At 59.4% G+C, this 15,820-nt stretch overlaps 6 protein-coding genes across 6 annotated transcripts; 3 read left to right on the forward strand and 3 right to left on the reverse strand.

Annotated features, from left to right (window-relative positions):
• Window positions 1-1,545: 1,545 nt before the first annotated feature.
• BXZ73DRAFT_91636 (diadenosine hydrolase) lies at window positions 1,546-2,290 on the reverse strand (the record flags this gene model as incomplete). Its single annotated transcript, XM_048026051.1, has 4 exons — window positions 1,546-1,662; window positions 1,728-1,820; window positions 1,980-2,089; window positions 2,188-2,290. The coding sequence occupies 4 exons, from the start codon at window positions 2,288-2,290 to the stop codon at window positions 1,546-1,548; spliced, it is 423 nt and encodes a 140-aa protein (XP_047874889.1).
• A 253-nt stretch (window positions 2,291-2,543) lies between these two features.
• On the forward strand, window positions 2,544-3,434 carry BXZ73DRAFT_51603 (6-phosphogluconolactonase; the record flags this gene model as incomplete). Its single annotated transcript, XM_048020664.1, has 2 exons — window positions 2,544-2,749; window positions 2,858-3,434. The coding sequence occupies 2 exons, from the start codon at window positions 2,544-2,546 to the stop codon at window positions 3,432-3,434; spliced, it is 783 nt and encodes a 260-aa protein (XP_047874890.1).
• Window positions 3,435-4,482: 1,048 nt separating this feature from the next.
• BXZ73DRAFT_51444 (PXA domain-containing protein) lies at window positions 4,483-6,604 on the reverse strand (the record flags this gene model as incomplete). The annotated part of the gene is made up of 4 exons (XM_048020630.1): window positions 4,483-4,652; window positions 4,708-5,261; window positions 5,328-5,505; window positions 5,845-6,604. The coding sequence occupies 4 exons, from the start codon at window positions 6,602-6,604 to the stop codon at window positions 4,483-4,485; spliced, it is 1,662 nt and encodes a 553-aa protein (XP_047874891.1).
• A 430-nt stretch (window positions 6,605-7,034) lies between these two features.
• Window positions 7,035-8,556, forward strand: BXZ73DRAFT_21439 (uncharacterized protein; the record flags this gene model as incomplete). Its single annotated transcript, XM_048017624.1, has 3 exons — window positions 7,035-8,013; window positions 8,135-8,323; window positions 8,477-8,556. Coding segments are annotated over 3 exons (1,248 nt in total), but the record flags the coding sequence as incomplete, so codon positions are not given.
• A 1,386-nt stretch (window positions 8,557-9,942) lies between these two features.
• Window positions 9,943-10,260, forward strand: BXZ73DRAFT_104190 (uncharacterized protein; the record flags this gene model as incomplete). Its single annotated transcript, XM_048015812.1, has 3 exons — window positions 9,943-9,951; window positions 10,001-10,039; window positions 10,096-10,260. The coding sequence occupies 3 exons, from the start codon at window positions 9,943-9,945 to the stop codon at window positions 10,258-10,260; spliced, it is 213 nt and encodes a 70-aa protein (XP_047874893.1).
• A 2,482-nt stretch (window positions 10,261-12,742) lies between these two features.
• Window positions 12,743-15,558, reverse strand: BXZ73DRAFT_51554 (uncharacterized protein; the record flags this gene model as incomplete). The annotated part of the gene is made up of 6 exons (XM_048020652.1): window positions 12,743-13,090; window positions 13,154-13,381; window positions 13,448-14,739; window positions 14,795-15,265; window positions 15,313-15,440; window positions 15,494-15,558. The coding sequence occupies 6 exons, from the start codon at window positions 15,556-15,558 to the stop codon at window positions 12,743-12,745; spliced, it is 2,532 nt and encodes an 843-aa protein (XP_047874894.1).
• Between the last annotated feature and the right edge of the window lie 262 nt (window positions 15,559-15,820).

Below are 15,820 nucleotides of genomic sequence, written 5' to 3' on the forward strand. Positions count from 1 at the left end.
CGTTGAGGTGGTAGCATACGTTTTTGAAGCTAGTCATAGTCCATATTACGAAGTGTAGTATGCCATAGAATGCGTATGCACTCACGCGGGTCAGGGGACGAACCGTAGACCGTCTGAGACGCAGTCGAGTACCGCATATATGCGGGGCTTGGCAATTCGACTTCCCTCGCTTCCACCCCGACATCTACCATGGAGGGCTGCTCCGACTGCACCACAGCGTCCAGGTGTTCCAGAGGGGGACGAGATCAATCGCATCCACTCCGGCGTCTGCCATAGGACGCGCGACAGGGGAAGTGTTGATCCCGACCTCATGGTGGAGGACGACAGGCTTCGCAGCGTCCGGGTCTCCTAAGGTTTCCACCAGCTCCGCGATGCTGCGTTCGAGCCGCTGGAGCCGTTCCAGCACCGTCGGCGCTCCTTCACCGTCTGCGTTGGTCGCCGAAGGCTGCCCATGACCTGTTCGAGACGCTCCGCCTTGCCCAAAAAGATCTTGGACGCCTGTAGGAGATTGCCGTGCACTTGGAGGAGCGTCTGGTTGTCATCCCGGCGCGCCGTGTTCAGCTCGGTGACCGCGTCTTTGGTCTGCTGCAGGGTGGCTGCGGTCTGGTCGAGCCGCTCGTTCGTGTTCTTCGAGATGCCTCCGAGGACAATCTCAACGCGGTCGAAGCGCGCCATGGTCAGGGCGTAGCTTCTGTCAAGCGTTTGGAAGAAGGTGTTTTCTAGGTGGCGGAATAGAAGGGGGGCGTTTGGATACTCCTGCATCTGGCCTTGTGCTGCCATGGGATTTGCAGGGGACGGGCCATGGGTCGAAACGGCGGCGTCGGGAACAGTGGACGATGCCATTTGTGGGTGCTGTGGTGGAGGTAGAGGGGGCGCGTATGGATTCATCTTGTGGACGCGACGCGCCTGATTAGGGCGCGTCCCGTAGTGAAAACATGGGAACGCACTTGGAGCTTATCGTGCAACTTCTTTATGAGCGGTGATAAGTTGTACGCTTGCCCACAGAGGTGCAACGAGCAAGAGGTGCGGAGATGCGTTGGAGGTGCGAGTTCAAGGAAGTGGTTGTGGGCAGAGGAGAGGGGGCGGCAGAAGCACGGATTTGCCGAGCCCCGCGACGCGACGGCTGAGCGCGTCATGCGCCGCGATCACGTGGTGGAGGTTGTCCATACTTCCGAACGTCCACTGAGCACTCTTGAGTTTCGACACATTAACCAATGGGCCCGTGGCTCCTGAAGATGTCCGCGAACCATGTTGCGCGGTTTTCGAATCCCGCTGCGAACTCCTAACGCAATGTCCCAGCCAACACCGACGAGTGGCGCTTCAAAGCAGTGCTAAGCTCAAGACGCTGCCAGGTCGAGTTTGGCTGCTTCGTCAAGGACTAGAAGCTTGGTTCAGTTGGCTCAGGATGCTCGACTTCCATGTGTACTGGGGTCTGAAGATATGGATGTTCATTTGTGCGCTCTATGCCCAGCTCCGCGCATGCCCGGCCTGCCAGGAGCGCCATGCCTACACCGACGAACCACTGCCGCTACCTTGGCCCACCCTCTACACATCTACGCCGGACGGCTCGAAGAACGTGGCGAGCCAGCGCGCTTCTGTCTCCATGTCTTCCGCCGAGCGTGGCTTGCGATCCTCGTCCGCGTCCACACGCAGCGGCACCGACTGCTCTTGCCGTAGTGCGAGGGCACCAGGAAGTGCGCCTTCTGCATGGGCGAGCGCGGGTATACGTCGTCGTTGTTCGGGAACGCGTCCCCCTCCGTCTTGCGCGGGAGGAGGTGGAAGTGCACGTGCGGGACGGTCTGCCCCGCCGCTTTCCCGTCCTGTTTTGCCGTCACGCGAGGTTTGCATGATGGGCCGTGAGCGTGGAGGGTCGGGACGGGGGAAAGCGGGGTGTGTGAGTGGGAGGTCGGCACGTCCGGAGTTAAGACCGCTTGGATCGCGCACCTGGCAAGCGATGGTGAGTCCGTCCGCGCGAAGACGCGCTCGATGACGCGCCCGACGTGCTGCACCGATGCAATGAGCGACGCGAGCTCGTCATGCTCCAGATCGGCGAGGCGCGGGACGGGACGCGTGGGGATAACGAGTACGTCTGCAGGCGGGCCGCGCGGGCGAGGGTGGGAGGGCTACTGGTGAGCGTTCGGAGGCAGAGACGGCGGCAGAGCGCGAGCGGGTGGGAGACGGACGCACGGCCGGGGACGATGGGCTTGAGGTTGACGATGGCGGCGGCGAGGCGGACGCGGTAGAACGCCTGGCGGGAGACCTCAAAGGAGGAGAAGTAGAGCGGCGGCATCCCGGGTCTCGTCGCGCGGCCGGGCAGGGCAGCGGGGGGCGAGGACGAGGGCAAACTGGGTGGGACCAGACGAGGCGGCAATCGCTGAGGGAGGGCCCAATGACATCAGCGCGGGCTCAGTGCACCCGCGGCTCCGGATGGACGGACGGACTGAGGTGTGCATCCTATCTTGTCTCCTGCGCCCACGTCTCTCTCTCATCCTCTGCTCTCCGTTACCCCCCTCGCCGCGAACGCAGCCGTGAAAACCCACACAATGTCGCACGCCGCACCGAACCCGCCCGTGCTTTGCTCCTTCCCGTCGAGCGCCGAGCTCATGGAGAGCCTCGCGCGTTTCATCCTCAAAGCACAGAAGGAATCCATCGAGAAGAAGGGACGCTTCACCGTCGCCATCTCCGGCGGCTCGCTGCCCAAGCAGCTAGCCAAGCTTGTCGATAATCCCGCCGTCAAGTGGGACAAGTGGTGCGTCCCTCTTATTTCTCGCATTCCGAGCGCGATCGAGATCTTCCATCGCCGCATCCGCATCCCCCGCTCACGGTCCCGTGCTCACGCTCACCTTGGTGCGCCCAGGCACGTCTTCTACGCCGACGAGCGCGTCGTCCCGCTCGACCACGAAGACTCGAACCACGCGCTCTGCATGCGCGAGATCTTCGGCAAGCTCCCTCCCGGCGGCCCGCAGCCGACGATCCACACCATCGACCCCTCGCTCGAGGACGACCTCGAGGAGCTCGCGGACGTGTACGAGAAGGAGCTCATCCAGGAATTCGCGATGAGGGACGCCGCGCGCTTCCCCATTTTCGACCTCGTCCTCCTCGGTGCCGGCCCCGACGGTCACACCGTGTCCCTCTTTCCCGGTCACGCCCTCCTCAGCGAGGACGACCGCTGGGTGGCGTACATCGACGACAGCCCGAAGCCGCCGACGAAGCGCATCACGCTGACGTTCCCCGTCCTCAACCACGCCGCCCGAATCGCGTTCGTTGCTACCGGCGCCGCCAAGCAGGACACCCTGCACACCATCCTCGACGAGCCCGAAGTTGGTCTGCCGTCGAGCCGGATCCGTCCTGTCCACCCCGGGCAGGTGTACTGGTTTGTCGATGACGCCGCGGCTGAAAAGGTCCAGTACCCAAGGACGCCGTTCAAGATGTGAGTGGATTGCATAGAGGGTGGGCCGGGGAAAGGAACGGGTCTTTGCGGTTGTACGCTGGAAGCAGTCTTTCGATTGTATCATAACTGGGGCAGAAGTGTACGGCGTTCCACTGTGGGTGCATTTTCGCGAGGTGAAAATGCCGGTGGTGCAGAACCCAGCCCGTGGCTTTCCCTGTCAATAAAGGCCGTTGCAAAAGGCGACGTTTTGTACCACTTCTACGATTACGATATGTTTGTCAACAGTCAGCGCATGCGGGTGGTCTTGAACGACATAATAGCGATGTAGCAAGAACAGGTGGCTCTTAAAGCTTAAAGTTTCCCAACGTCAACATGTGTGACGCGGGGGAGATGGCACAGCAGGGCAGGACGCAGGCACGTCGACGTGCCACAGGCTTCGCTTTTCGCAACCACACCTGAAGGTAAAATTACGGAGTATCTGGCAAAGACGACCGTCTCCGAGTGTCTTTTCCTTCTTTGTGGCTCCTGCTGGATCTAGGCATTCGAGCCTCAGGTCAGGCTCCTACACAGCCGGACCTAGCATTCCCGCTCCAATCCGAGAGCAGGACGCGGGCCGTATACGGACTGAACCGGGAGATAGGGATGTGGCCACTGGCTGGTGTTTGAAGTGGAGGGGGCTGCGAGACTGATATGTAGGGTAATGAAAATGAATATGTCAGAAACCGTCGATGACATATGTTACGCGGAGACGTGCCTATCATATCAGGTTGAACGTGCGTGTAGGACGGAGCCTGGAAAGGAGCCTGGCCTCAGGTCACCTTTTAAATACACGAACTTGGTCGCCTTCAAGTGTGTTGAGAAATTGCTACAAATGATCGCCTCTCGCGACGGCTTGCCTGAGAGGGACACCCCGCATTTCGCGCACGCGAAGTCGAGGCTCCATGTATGGTGTCCGTCATACCTGTATGTCATTCGTGGTATTGTAGTACTGTCAACATTAATGTTCGTTACAATTCGTAGCATCCCCCGGAAGTTGACACAACAGCTCGGCCAAACCGGCCCCGGAAAAACATACCAATGTCCCTTCAAGCTTAGACGTCTTCACTTACTCCCATCTCGGGGAATACCGTCAACAGCACGAGGTCGACGATGAACATCGCCATGTGCGCGTTGCAGGCGGCGTCGTCAAGCGGCGCCAATGCAGCGTCGATCGTCGCCAGCCTTGCTTCTGGAGTTGGACCAAGTAACGGGCCCACGGCGCCTGCGTGACAGAGGTTAGCTCGAATCGAGTCGCAACAACACGCTCTAAATCTCACTAGGAATACGGTCCGCAAGCCGTCGCCGCACTGCAGCACGCGTCTCGGCCTGCTCCTCAGGCGTGGGGTCAATGGGAGGTGGTCCTGGCCAGCCGTCAGGAAATATCGCTGTCTTCGCGCTCCGGATGATGTTTGAGAGCCTTCCAGGGGAGAGGACGTGGGTGTAGAGGATGTAGGGAAGTAGCCGGCCGAGGAACGGTGCGGCGAGGGACGCAAAGAGACTGAGCAGGTGCGTCAGTGCTCGCGCAGTAGTGTAGGTGGTGTAGGGCGAAGGCGAGTTCGCGGATGCAGGTGGGGGGTTGAGGATCAAGAGCAGGAAGGTAAGAGGTGGGTGGGTGTAGTTCAGGATGGGGGCGGGTGCACAGGTGGGAGAAGACGAAGATGGGGGTGTAGGGGAATGGGAGGACGTGCTGGAGGTTCGTGAGGGTGCTTGCAAAAATGATCCTGACTCCGAAGTCGGCGATGGTAGATGGGTCGGTTGTGGGGGAGGTGGTCGTGGTGAGGGGTTCAGGGTTCCTGGGATGGAAGGTGTGGCAAAGAAGCCTGTTTCGCCTCTTGAGGGACTCCATGCAGGCTCTGGCTCCTGCATCGTGGCCTCGGGCGTGATGTCCGCAACATACGGGTCGTTCCGTTCGTTCACTTTCTTGATGGTATCTCGCGCTTGCTTGTATGCGTGCAGAATGGCGAGGCATACGCCTGATACCGCCTGCACGGCCGAAAGCACGACGATGGCGATAGACTGGAATGAGAAATGTGCGGATGACTGACGGGCCAACGGAGGTCGCGTCGTCGGATCCGCTTTGGGAGACTAGAAGAAGATGTCAGCATATGTTGTTGGCATGGGGTAGCACCGTAGGGATGGGGTAGAGTGCTTCATATTTGTATTCGATTCACATGGTGTGTCTTTTCCATAGGTGAAAGAAATGCATCCCCCAGACATGAAAGGCGATACTGCACGGGTCTGGGTCTGCGCTCACAGAGCTCTGATGATGGAAATAAAGTCTCCAGCCAGTTGGGCCGAACTGACAACTGAGCATTTGACAATCCCTATACATGGCACGTATATATAGTCCCCTCGTGTGCTCGTGAAGACAAATGCGACAGACGGCCGCCGAATCGCCGAGAGGGGGAGACCACACACCTCTGGTACCTTGCCCGCAGCCTTCTCGGGCCCCAACTGGTCGAGTATAATCTTGTGGATGAACCACGGCTGGGTGACCCTTGGCAACACACTCCCCACCAGGACCTTGAGGATGATCTCGCGAACGATGTATCGCTCCGTCTCTGGCTCGTAGTCTTCTGGCGGTAAGCATGTCTTGAGGATGTGGTCGACGGCCTGACGGACATACACGGGATCGATGACGCCTTCAGCGGATACGGCCATATGCGGCTGGCTCTGGTGGAAGAGCTGGGCGATGGAAGCCGCGCCTCCCGAAGCATAGGAGGTATGTAGCTTGGCCTGAGCATTGCGGTAGTCGATCCAGTGCTGGGATAGCAGCGTCGGCAGGTCGCGGAAGACGAGTGGCGAGAGGTCGGTGGCAAGCAAACGGGCCTCAAAGGCACGGACCACTACGGTGAGGATGCGGGCGATCTCTGGGAGGAATTCCTTGTCGTAACGCGTGATCTTGGACCACCAGGTGTTGACGAAGGCTCGTAGAGCAAGCGCGATAAAGCCATAAAGCTCTGCGTTTAGTTCAGGCTCGGCCTCGGGAGAGAGCAGGAGAGCAGGCAAGTCGGCATCGGCAGGAAGAGTGGGGAAGAGGATGCGTTTGGCGAGGGTGACAGGCTTGGCTGTGGGAGGCCTGTTGGGAGCGGTGGACTTGTCGGCAGTGGAGGAGGAGAAGGACTGGATGGAGCGGGGACCGACGCGGCGCGATGGAGGCTGGACGGCGGACATGGCCGTCGCGCGCGAGCGAGGCTCGAGGAGGGATGTCGGGCGTCGGACGAGGTGTGGACGGGGCGGGCCGCCTGGATCGGGGCCTGATCTCGAGCCGAGGGATCTGGACGGACTTGGCAACAGACCGGCGCCTCTGAACTCTTCTCTCCGCCCAGCTCAGCCTGTGCACCCAGCGCCCGCTTCCATCTCTTGCCTTCATCCCCACTGCCCGCCAGCCCTGCGGCTACGGCGGAGCTCGCTCGACCCCCCGCTCGACCCCCCGCCAGGTCGCGCCGAGCTCTTCGCGGTTGCCCGGTCGCCCTTTGTTTATGCATTAATATCCCGCCGGTCACCTGCTTCGTCCCTCGACGCTCTTTTCCACATTCCTTTTCACCCGTCAAGTCCCCCGCTTACAGCACACGCGTTCAGGACTATGCCAAATGTCTACATCCTCCTCAAGCGAGATGGTGGTTCGGGGGGCCCCTCAACTTCCACGATCATCATCATAGCCGTTGTGGTGGGTGCGGTCCTTATCCTCGTCTTCGCCCTCTTCGCCTGGCGCCTTCTCGCTCGCTGTTGCCGCTCCTCCGCAAGCAGAAAGGTACCCCTTCCGCCAGTACAAGATCTCGCGCGCCACCGAGAACAACAGGTTGCCGCTTATGCAGACCGCAAGAACGACCGTCCCACCACTTGGGTCGATCCTGACCTCCTTCACCCTCGCATCTACTCCCGGGCTGGCTTCTCGAGCGGAAGTAGCGCTTCTCTCATCCGCGGTGCGCCCGAATTCTCTAGCCACGGTCAAACCAGGGAAAGCAGCTGGGCCCTCGATGATGCCTCCCGTGAAGGCTCGCCACATCCTCTTTCACCTCCCACCCCTTCCTATTTGCCTTCGGGCCTCAATCTACACAACAGCATGTCGAGTACGGCCAGCTTGGAACAGGATGTCCTCCCCGAATCTGGGTCAGACGTGCCTATGGTAGCCTCGCCCTCCGAGATGACCCACTCGGTCGAATCCTCGAACGACTTCTCCAGCATTCTACCCGCGCGTCCTCGGCCCCCACGCACGTCACGTTCGCGCGTCCGACAGATGTCCATTGCCTCCTCGTCTGTGCACTCCCTCCACGGTTCAACTTCCGCTCCGAATGTCCTCCACGGAGCCCCACATTCAATCCATAGCAACATCAACATCGTCCTCCCCGCTCCTCTTGCGCCCGAACTGTACCCGCACGGTCAACATCCCCTGGCCGACGCCATGAGCATGAGCGATCGGCAGAGCGTGTTCAGCAACAGTGTCACACACAGCGCTGGCTCTGACAGGAAGAGCGTAGCGGATCAGTGGCTGCTCGCGGGAACTCGGCCGCCGTCCACGGTGCGAGTCGGGACCCTACGAACAAACCAGGGCACCGGCGCCCCTCGACACAGCTATACTGGTGAGCATTCTGCCCTCTATCCGGTCCTTCTGGGCCTTTTGTTGTCCTGCCTCCCTCCCGTAATCCATGACGTCTGTAGCTGACATTTCGTGTTCACCCCCTTCCTTTGTCCCTCATTCAGCGGCGCCGCGGCCCCCGACGTCCTCGACCCGGACTCGTAGCCAACTGTCAAGAGTGTCCTCACATTCCTCCGTGCGAGAAACCGAGGTGGCCGTGGCTCACCGCCGCACGGCTTCCCAACCTCCCAGCCAGATCCTCGGCTCGCAGCCATCCGCCTCTCCCGCCTCCCACTCGCGTGCGCCCTCGCTCGGTCGTCCGGGATACACGGCACGACCGGCGCCCTCCGCGCGCTCGCGATCACCCTCACCCGCTCCGCGATCACGCCGTCACTCTCGCTCACCCTCACGAGAGCTTACTGCGGGTGGGCCGCGCGTGTCGATGCCGTACCCACCCGCGCACGAAGTCGAGACCGTCTTCATGCCTCGCTCGCCCATGCCGCCCGTACCGCGCATCCCGTCCATGTACGGACGTGAGCAGGTCCCCGGCGCGCATGTGGACGGATACTTCCTGCCACAAGGCCCGCAGCCCCCACCGAAGCCGCAGCCTTGGATGCAGCCCAGTTTTCCGCCAGAGCGGCAGTCGCAGGTGTTCCACCCGCCACAACCGCAAGTGCCGGAGCGACGAGGCCGCACGGAAACCGCGACGCCGCTATCGACGGCGAGCGTGTCGTCGGGGCGCTCGGGCGACGTAGGCCCCCCTGTGCCGGGTAAACAGCGGCCGGCGAGCGGGAAGTTGCGGAAGAACAGCAGCAGGAAGAGCAGGGTTGGGTAGAGGGGCGGATATTCTTGAGGGTTGCTGGACACCTATTTTGCCATGTCTCGGGAGCCCGTCGTCGGTTCTAGACGTGCTGCATACGGGCCTGTCGATCTACATATTTCTAATCTCATCCAAGTACATGCAAAACGCCCAGCCGACCCGCCACCGCGGCGGCCACTGGAATATCGAGGTACAGTCTGGACAGGGACCGGCCGTTTGTTTTCCATATTTAGCGCCTGCTTGCTCGGAATCGACAGTCACAGTGTGACAAGCCGCGATGCGAACAAGTGACATGTTGGCGCTTCAGCGAATTCATGACAACAACGCAGGCTGTCTGGTCAATTGCTGCAACTGCCGTGGTCCGATCTCTCACCATAAGGCCGTCGCTGCCCTTTCGCCACAGTACATAATGGCCGACCGCGATAAAAACACTCACCGGAACGTCACTGACTCTGAAGACGACGTCTGTGCACCGATGGTATGCGAACAATCTGACCGTTTTCTCATGATCTTCTAACGCAATGTGATAGCCTGTTCAATGGCATGATGGGTCGGCCTTTTGGGCGGGCAACCGTGCTTGGCTCCTCGGCAGAGGTTTTCAGTTGTATGACGTTGAAGATCCACCTGTTCTGCACGAATTTCCGGGCAGATATTGGCTTTCCCCCACTAATGCATCGCCCCTCCAAGGGAAACTTCCCTGGGCCAAAGTCGCGAGAACAGCAGGGCAGCAGATCTCCTTTCGAACAGTTGTATGTCCCCATCGCTCCTCTACAACATCCATTCTTACACAAATTGTAGGGGCGCATTGCTCCTGCTCGAGATTCATCAGGCAGGGATGTCATCCTGAAAGCGATTGGCCGAAATGATCAAGAGAACGTCATATGTAAATCTCTTCTGGGAGCTGTGGAGCACACTGACCCGTCGACATTTCCGTGCATCGTTCCTCCGTTGGCCGTACTGGACACCCCCTACGACTATTCGATTGTGAGCATGCCGAGGTACGACACCCATGGAAGTTTCGCACAACCTTGCCTGACACCTTACAGATGGGGGAAAATAGATTGGATTGATGACATAGACAGCCCTCGTGAATGCTTGCGGTTCATCGATTGCATGCTCAGAGTGAGTGTTTTGCAAACGTTGACATCAAGTGAGCTCACATGCTGCTCAGAGTCTTGTATTCCTGCACGCTCGTCGCATCGCTCATCTCGTAAGTCCTTGCATGCTACTTCTAGTCAGTTCGAAAAAGTTAACGGTTATGTGTAGGACATTATAACTGTCAACATCCTCGCTGATTACTTCAGGCTCGACAACGACGCGGAAGCACTCGAAACTGACGTGCGCGAGCGTCGGAATCAAGGCGACATTGAGCATACATTCGCCCTAATCGACTTCGACGCATCGATGCAGCTTCCTATCAATGAATCGTGAGGACGTGCCGTGGACCAGCGTCGGAGTTCATCGGCAACAGAGTATTTCCTCCCGATGACATGATATGGGGAGCCCCGTTCTGCAACCCGTTCGCCTATGACGTTGGGTCAATGGGAAACATATTCCGACGTTATTGGGCGGTATGGTCATTCTCATTGCGTATCGCGCTTGTACTAACACCAAATTCTGTGTAGCCTATGGCGGCTCATGTGCCCTCTCTTGCACCTTTGTTCGACCGGATGACGACACACGTACTCCACGAGAGATTCACTGCAGAGGAGGCTCTCTGCTTTGTCAGGGATACCACCTCCCATCTTTCAGCAGAAACATTGGACGCAAAATGCTCGACGGAGCTAAACTGGTCGGTGACTAGTGATGCGTACTGGTCGAGGCTATCTCCGCAGGATCAGGCGACCTGGAGGAGACACCGGACACCGCCCCTTCCTTGGTGGACACCAATCCTGGAATGGCTCCTCCAGACCGATACCGCTTGGTGCGCATTCGCATATGTGCGTCGACTTCTCGGGGTTTAACATGTGGTTTATACCGTCTGGATATCGATGATAATCCAATTATTTCCCACCATCACTGGTGCGTCTGCGTGACTCGGTGACCGAGGCTCTAAGGCTCGGAGTGGGTATATATACAGCTGCGTGCAGAAAGCTTGTCCAGGCGCTGAAAAACGCGACGCGCGTCGAAAATTAAATCGAAATTGGTCGGAAAATCGCCAGCGGTGATGAGCACGTTTCTTTCCTCTCTCCCTCGCTGGCTCCCCCGATGGCCCTGAAAACTTGAAAATCGCGTCGCGCGCGCACTCAGGTACGAGCGGACGCTTTTCCGCGTTCTCAACGACTGAGTTGACGCATTGCGCGGCAGGTTGGGGTGGGGCGGTCATGGTCGACGATCTCGCCTCCGTTAATCACCTCGACGTGCTTCAAATGGCCACGCTACATGAGCAAGACACGGATTCACCTCTCTGTGATCCATCCAGTCTCTGCATCTGTCAAAACCTTGGAGGATGAACACTGCTGGTGCCGTGGAGGTGCAGCAGCGGGCGAGTACTCAGTTCACGCAATGAGAGGATGCCGGTCTCGGTGAGCTGCTCGTCTATCTCTTATGCGCGAGTTGCATCGTTCGCATTAGAACTACGTATAGGCACAAGGAACTGTATGATGGTTGTAACTTGTAGACGTATGCATACCTTCCTTTCACCCCATCAATCGAACACTTCTCCAGCCCTCCGAGCAAGGGTGCGACTTTTGAATCAAAAGGCTCACACAACACATGCATATCCAAGGTCTGGGACCCAAGGAATGGTAGATATAGTAATACATTCACAGTGCGCTCACGCTCGGACTCATCGGGGATTCGGAAGAAAGTGACAGTCGCCGGGGGTAAATGACGTCTCCAGAGCAATGCAGAAGGGGTTGAAACCAGTTGATTCTCACCTGTAAAGGCCTCTTCCACGCCCTACACACATCCCGGCAGGGCTTGACGCACTTCGAGGTGATTAACAGAGGCGAGATCGTCGACCATGACCGCCCCACCCCAACCTGCCGCGCGATGCGTCAACTCAGTCGTTGAGAACGCGGAAAAGCGTCCGCTCGTACCTGAGTGCGTGCGCGACGCGATTTTCAAGTTTTCAGGGCCATCGGGGCGAGCCAGCGAGGGAGAGAGGGAGAAGAAACGTGCTCATCACCGCTGGCGATTTTCCGACCAATTTCGATTTAATTTTCGACGCGCGTCGCGTTTTTCAGCGCCTGGACAAGCTTTCTGCACGCAGCTGTAGGACCGGCTGAGCCTTTCGCCACCTCAACTGGGCTTATTCCCCAGATTTCTGAGTATCGATAGGGTGGACCACGTCGCTCGGATGTGCCTGGCAGCGTTTTTCATGGCAACTTGGATCACTCCGAGCTCCGACCATGCTTTGAAGCACTCATTAAATGGATTGTAGTAGGTGCGGGCTGACTTCCCTTTGGATCCACGAGTGCCGCACACTGCGCGTGTAGCATCGGATACACAATTCATTTTCGCGTGAACGTGAACGGCCTCAGAAGCGGATCCGAACTCTCGGCGTGTTGAATAGGATGATATCGTTGAAGTGCACCCCAGTACGGCAATATATATGGTCACCTGGTGCTTAATATTCTTGACACAAGGCCATAGTTGGCAGCTTCAGACGGCCTTAGAGTAAGCAATTATTATCTACGAGTTCTCGCTGCAAGCGTATATCTGAAGTGTGATAGCGGTGAAGACTTGTGTTCTCTGCTTGCGGGCAATGCGGGTTCCGACGGATTAACTCGTGGCCGCGGCCCTCGCGCAAGGCGGGGCCACCGATTTGTCCATTAATTGATGGCGCGCACGGGTATGACTAGGCTACGAATACAAACACGAATGCTCGAGACAGAAGAGACAACAGACATGAGGTCGCGCGCGGTTCAGCGGGCGGGGAATGGGAAGTTTTAGGCGTTCGAGCGCAGGTTCACATCATCCCGAACCCGTCGTCGTCGACACCCCAGCCGCCCACTTCAATGTCATCGGGGGCGTGCATCGCCGAGTCCTCATTGACGTCCTCGGGTACGCCCTCAGCAGCCTCGCGGCCGTACACCCGGCTGTCAGCGTCGGCGAGCGTCGCGGCGGATGCAGAGACCGGGACCGTCGATGTCTTGGAGGGGCCAGAGGGGCCGGCGTGCCACGAGAGCTGTACGCCACCGACAGTAGCGATCTGGGAGCCCTTTGCGAACCCTTGCTCGGCGGCAGCCCGCGTGCGGAACGAGACGAGGATATTGCCGCCGTCGAGGGCGTCCACGGCGTCGACTTGACCGGTCGTCTAGACAGAAAATTATGCACCGTCGGAAAACGTCGTACTCCGAAGTGCCAGACGGACGCTTACCTCGTACCAGTCCCGCACCGCCTGAAGAGACTCGACCGGGGCGCCCTTGACGAGAAGCTTCTTCGGGCGGTTGTCGAGCTTCATGCTCGTCCGTGGCGGACCGCCACGGATCGCTCCGCGATAGTAGCTGCCGCGCGCGCCTCGTCCACGACCGCGGTACGGCCGGTACGATGTACCACCGTACGGTGCCGCTGCTGGCTCCGACACAGGGATGCCGAGACTGGCGGCCTGTGATGATACAACGGGGATTGTGTTGGCACGCGCAAGAGACGGGAAAAGCTCGTCGTGACGTACCTCCGCTTTGAGCTTCTCAAGCTTCGCCTTGAGCTCCTCCGTGCTCTCCTCCTCGCCTTCCGCGCCTGGTGTCCCATTCTCGCTGTGATGTGTCTCGAGCTCTTTGTCTAGCCGCTCGAGCTCTGCTCGTTGGCGTTCGTCGACATGTGGCGTCGAGGCTTTCCGTGGGGTGGACGAAGATGCTGGTGGCGGCGGAGATTGTGCAGACGTCGCAGAGGGCTTCATCTCCTTGTTCAACTCCCGCAAGCGTGCCATGATGGGCTTCTTCTCTTCTGCGGTGGCCGAGGAGAGCTTCGCCATGAGTGTCTTCTGCTCCTCGATTTGTTGCTCGATGAGCTTTTGCTTTGCGGCCAGTGCTGCCGCAGCAGAAGACATATTTGATGTGGAGCGCGCGACCGATGGCGCAGGTGCTGGTGGCTGAGGAACAGAAGCGCTTTCGGCTGTAGGACCCGTTCGTTGCGCGACGATGGGTGCAGAGGCGGCAAGCATCCGCTGGCCAGCTTGTCCGTGACCCTCCATAGGTCGATGCCAAAAGACCTTGACAAATCGGTTACCGAAGACCGCCTCCTCCGACTTCCACGCCTTGTAGGCCTCTTCGTGGGTGTTGAAGCTGACTAGAGCTTTTGAGCTGGGGGCGTCGACAGCGACGTTCGTGACCGTGCCGAACTTGCTGAACCAGTCGTTGACTGCACCCAGTGACAGCTTGTCCTCGGGGATCTTCTCCACCACGAGCGTCTTGTCATTCCGACGCTCGGGACGGAAGCTCTGTGCATCGCCGCCAAAGCTTCCACGTCCGCGTCCACGCCCCGCCATGCCGCCACGACCATTCGCCGGTAACGGGCGATTGGACGTGTTCCCGTCCGTTGCAGGGATCTGAGGGGAAGGAACGGCGCCATTTGACTGAAGTTGCTCCATAGGTCGCCCAGGACCGTCGCCATTGATGTGCGGTTGGACGTCTTGAATAGGTACTTGCGGCGTCAGGTCCTGGATGACAGGCAGCTCACCGGGGTTGCGTCCCATTGGCGCATCGCTCTGTTCCGTACGGGGTAGCACTGCTGGTCGAGGATTTTGTCCGCGTCCTGCCCCCATCCCATTCATCGGCCGCATGTCCATCCTTTCGTGAGGGTCATAAGTAGCACCGGCGGCGTTGCCCATGGGGAACGGCATCCCTCCTGGGCCCATCATGCCCATGAACGGCATACCGCCGCCCAGGGGGAAGAGTTGACCAGGGATGACGGCATCGTCCCCATGACTGTACTTGCAGAACGCGCCCCGCGCGCAATAGCCACTGTCTACGCCAAATGATGAGGGATTGGGGCCGGGGCATGAGCCTGCAATTTGACTCACTGTGATAGTCCCTGCAGATGCCCCGCCGCTGGTCTGGGGGTCTGTAGCTCTGGCCATTGCGCCCGTTCATGCCCATCCCGTTCATACCCGTGTTCATCTCCATCCCCGCCATGCCGCCGTCCATGAAGTCAGCACGGCCGCTGACATTCATCCTCCCCCCGCGCTCGCCACGTCCGGACCACGCCGAGCGACCATCGCCACGACCGTATCTTGACGATTGGCCGTCATGGTTCAGTCGTGCGCCCTTCGAAGGTCCGTGCGAGTCGTAGTCGGTGCCGTCGATACCGCGTTTCCGGCCCCGGTCGGATGGCTGTGATGAGGGTCCAAAGAGACCGTCGAGAGGAATTGGGATGCCGCCATCGGCGGAGGTGCTGGGGGCGGGTCGGTCGGATGAAGAAGGAACGGCAGAGTAGGGGAGGTATGACTTCGACCGGAGGGCGGTGAACAATGTATCGACGAAGGCGGGGACCGCTGCGAAGTGGATTGCGGGTGAGTCGCAGAAAGAGCCGAGGTTGCACGCGACGCACCATTTTCCAGGAACTCCTCCAGCTGTGTCTCAAGCTCCTTCCTGAGCTCCGGCTCCGGCGCGTTGTGCTTGAGGAGGGCGAGGATGTAGTCAGCGAGCGCGCCGGGTTCAGCGTCGCATCTGTCGAATTTATCAGCAATGGGGTGGATTGTAGGGAGAAGAGGCAGACGGACATGGGCTCGAGTGTCCTGATGAGCCAGGGCTTGAGATGGTTAGCGGTGTCCGGGTCGTAGAGCATGGTCGGCCTGCCAGAGGGGGGACAAAGCAAGGCCGGAGGGGGCAAGATGGGACTGTTGCCGTGGTCGGACGCGCTCCTTGCCCTCGGCGGTGGCCCTCGGGCGCTTCCCGCAAACTTGCGCCGCGAACGGGACTGGCTGGGTCCAGGAGTCGTGCGTCTGCCGGGTGCCCTCGGTTTCAGCAAGCACCATGCACACCTCGCTCTAAAACAGCTATAACCCTAGGCCTTCAGACAGAACCTCTCGTGCACGTGCCAACAGTCG

This window comes from Epithele typhae (assembly GCF_022376455.1).
Source record: "Epithele typhae strain CBS 203.58 chromosome Unknown BXZ73scaffold_49, whole genome shotgun sequence".
Lineage (NCBI taxonomy): Eukaryota > Fungi > Basidiomycota > Agaricomycetes > Polyporales > Epitheliaceae > Epithele > Epithele typhae.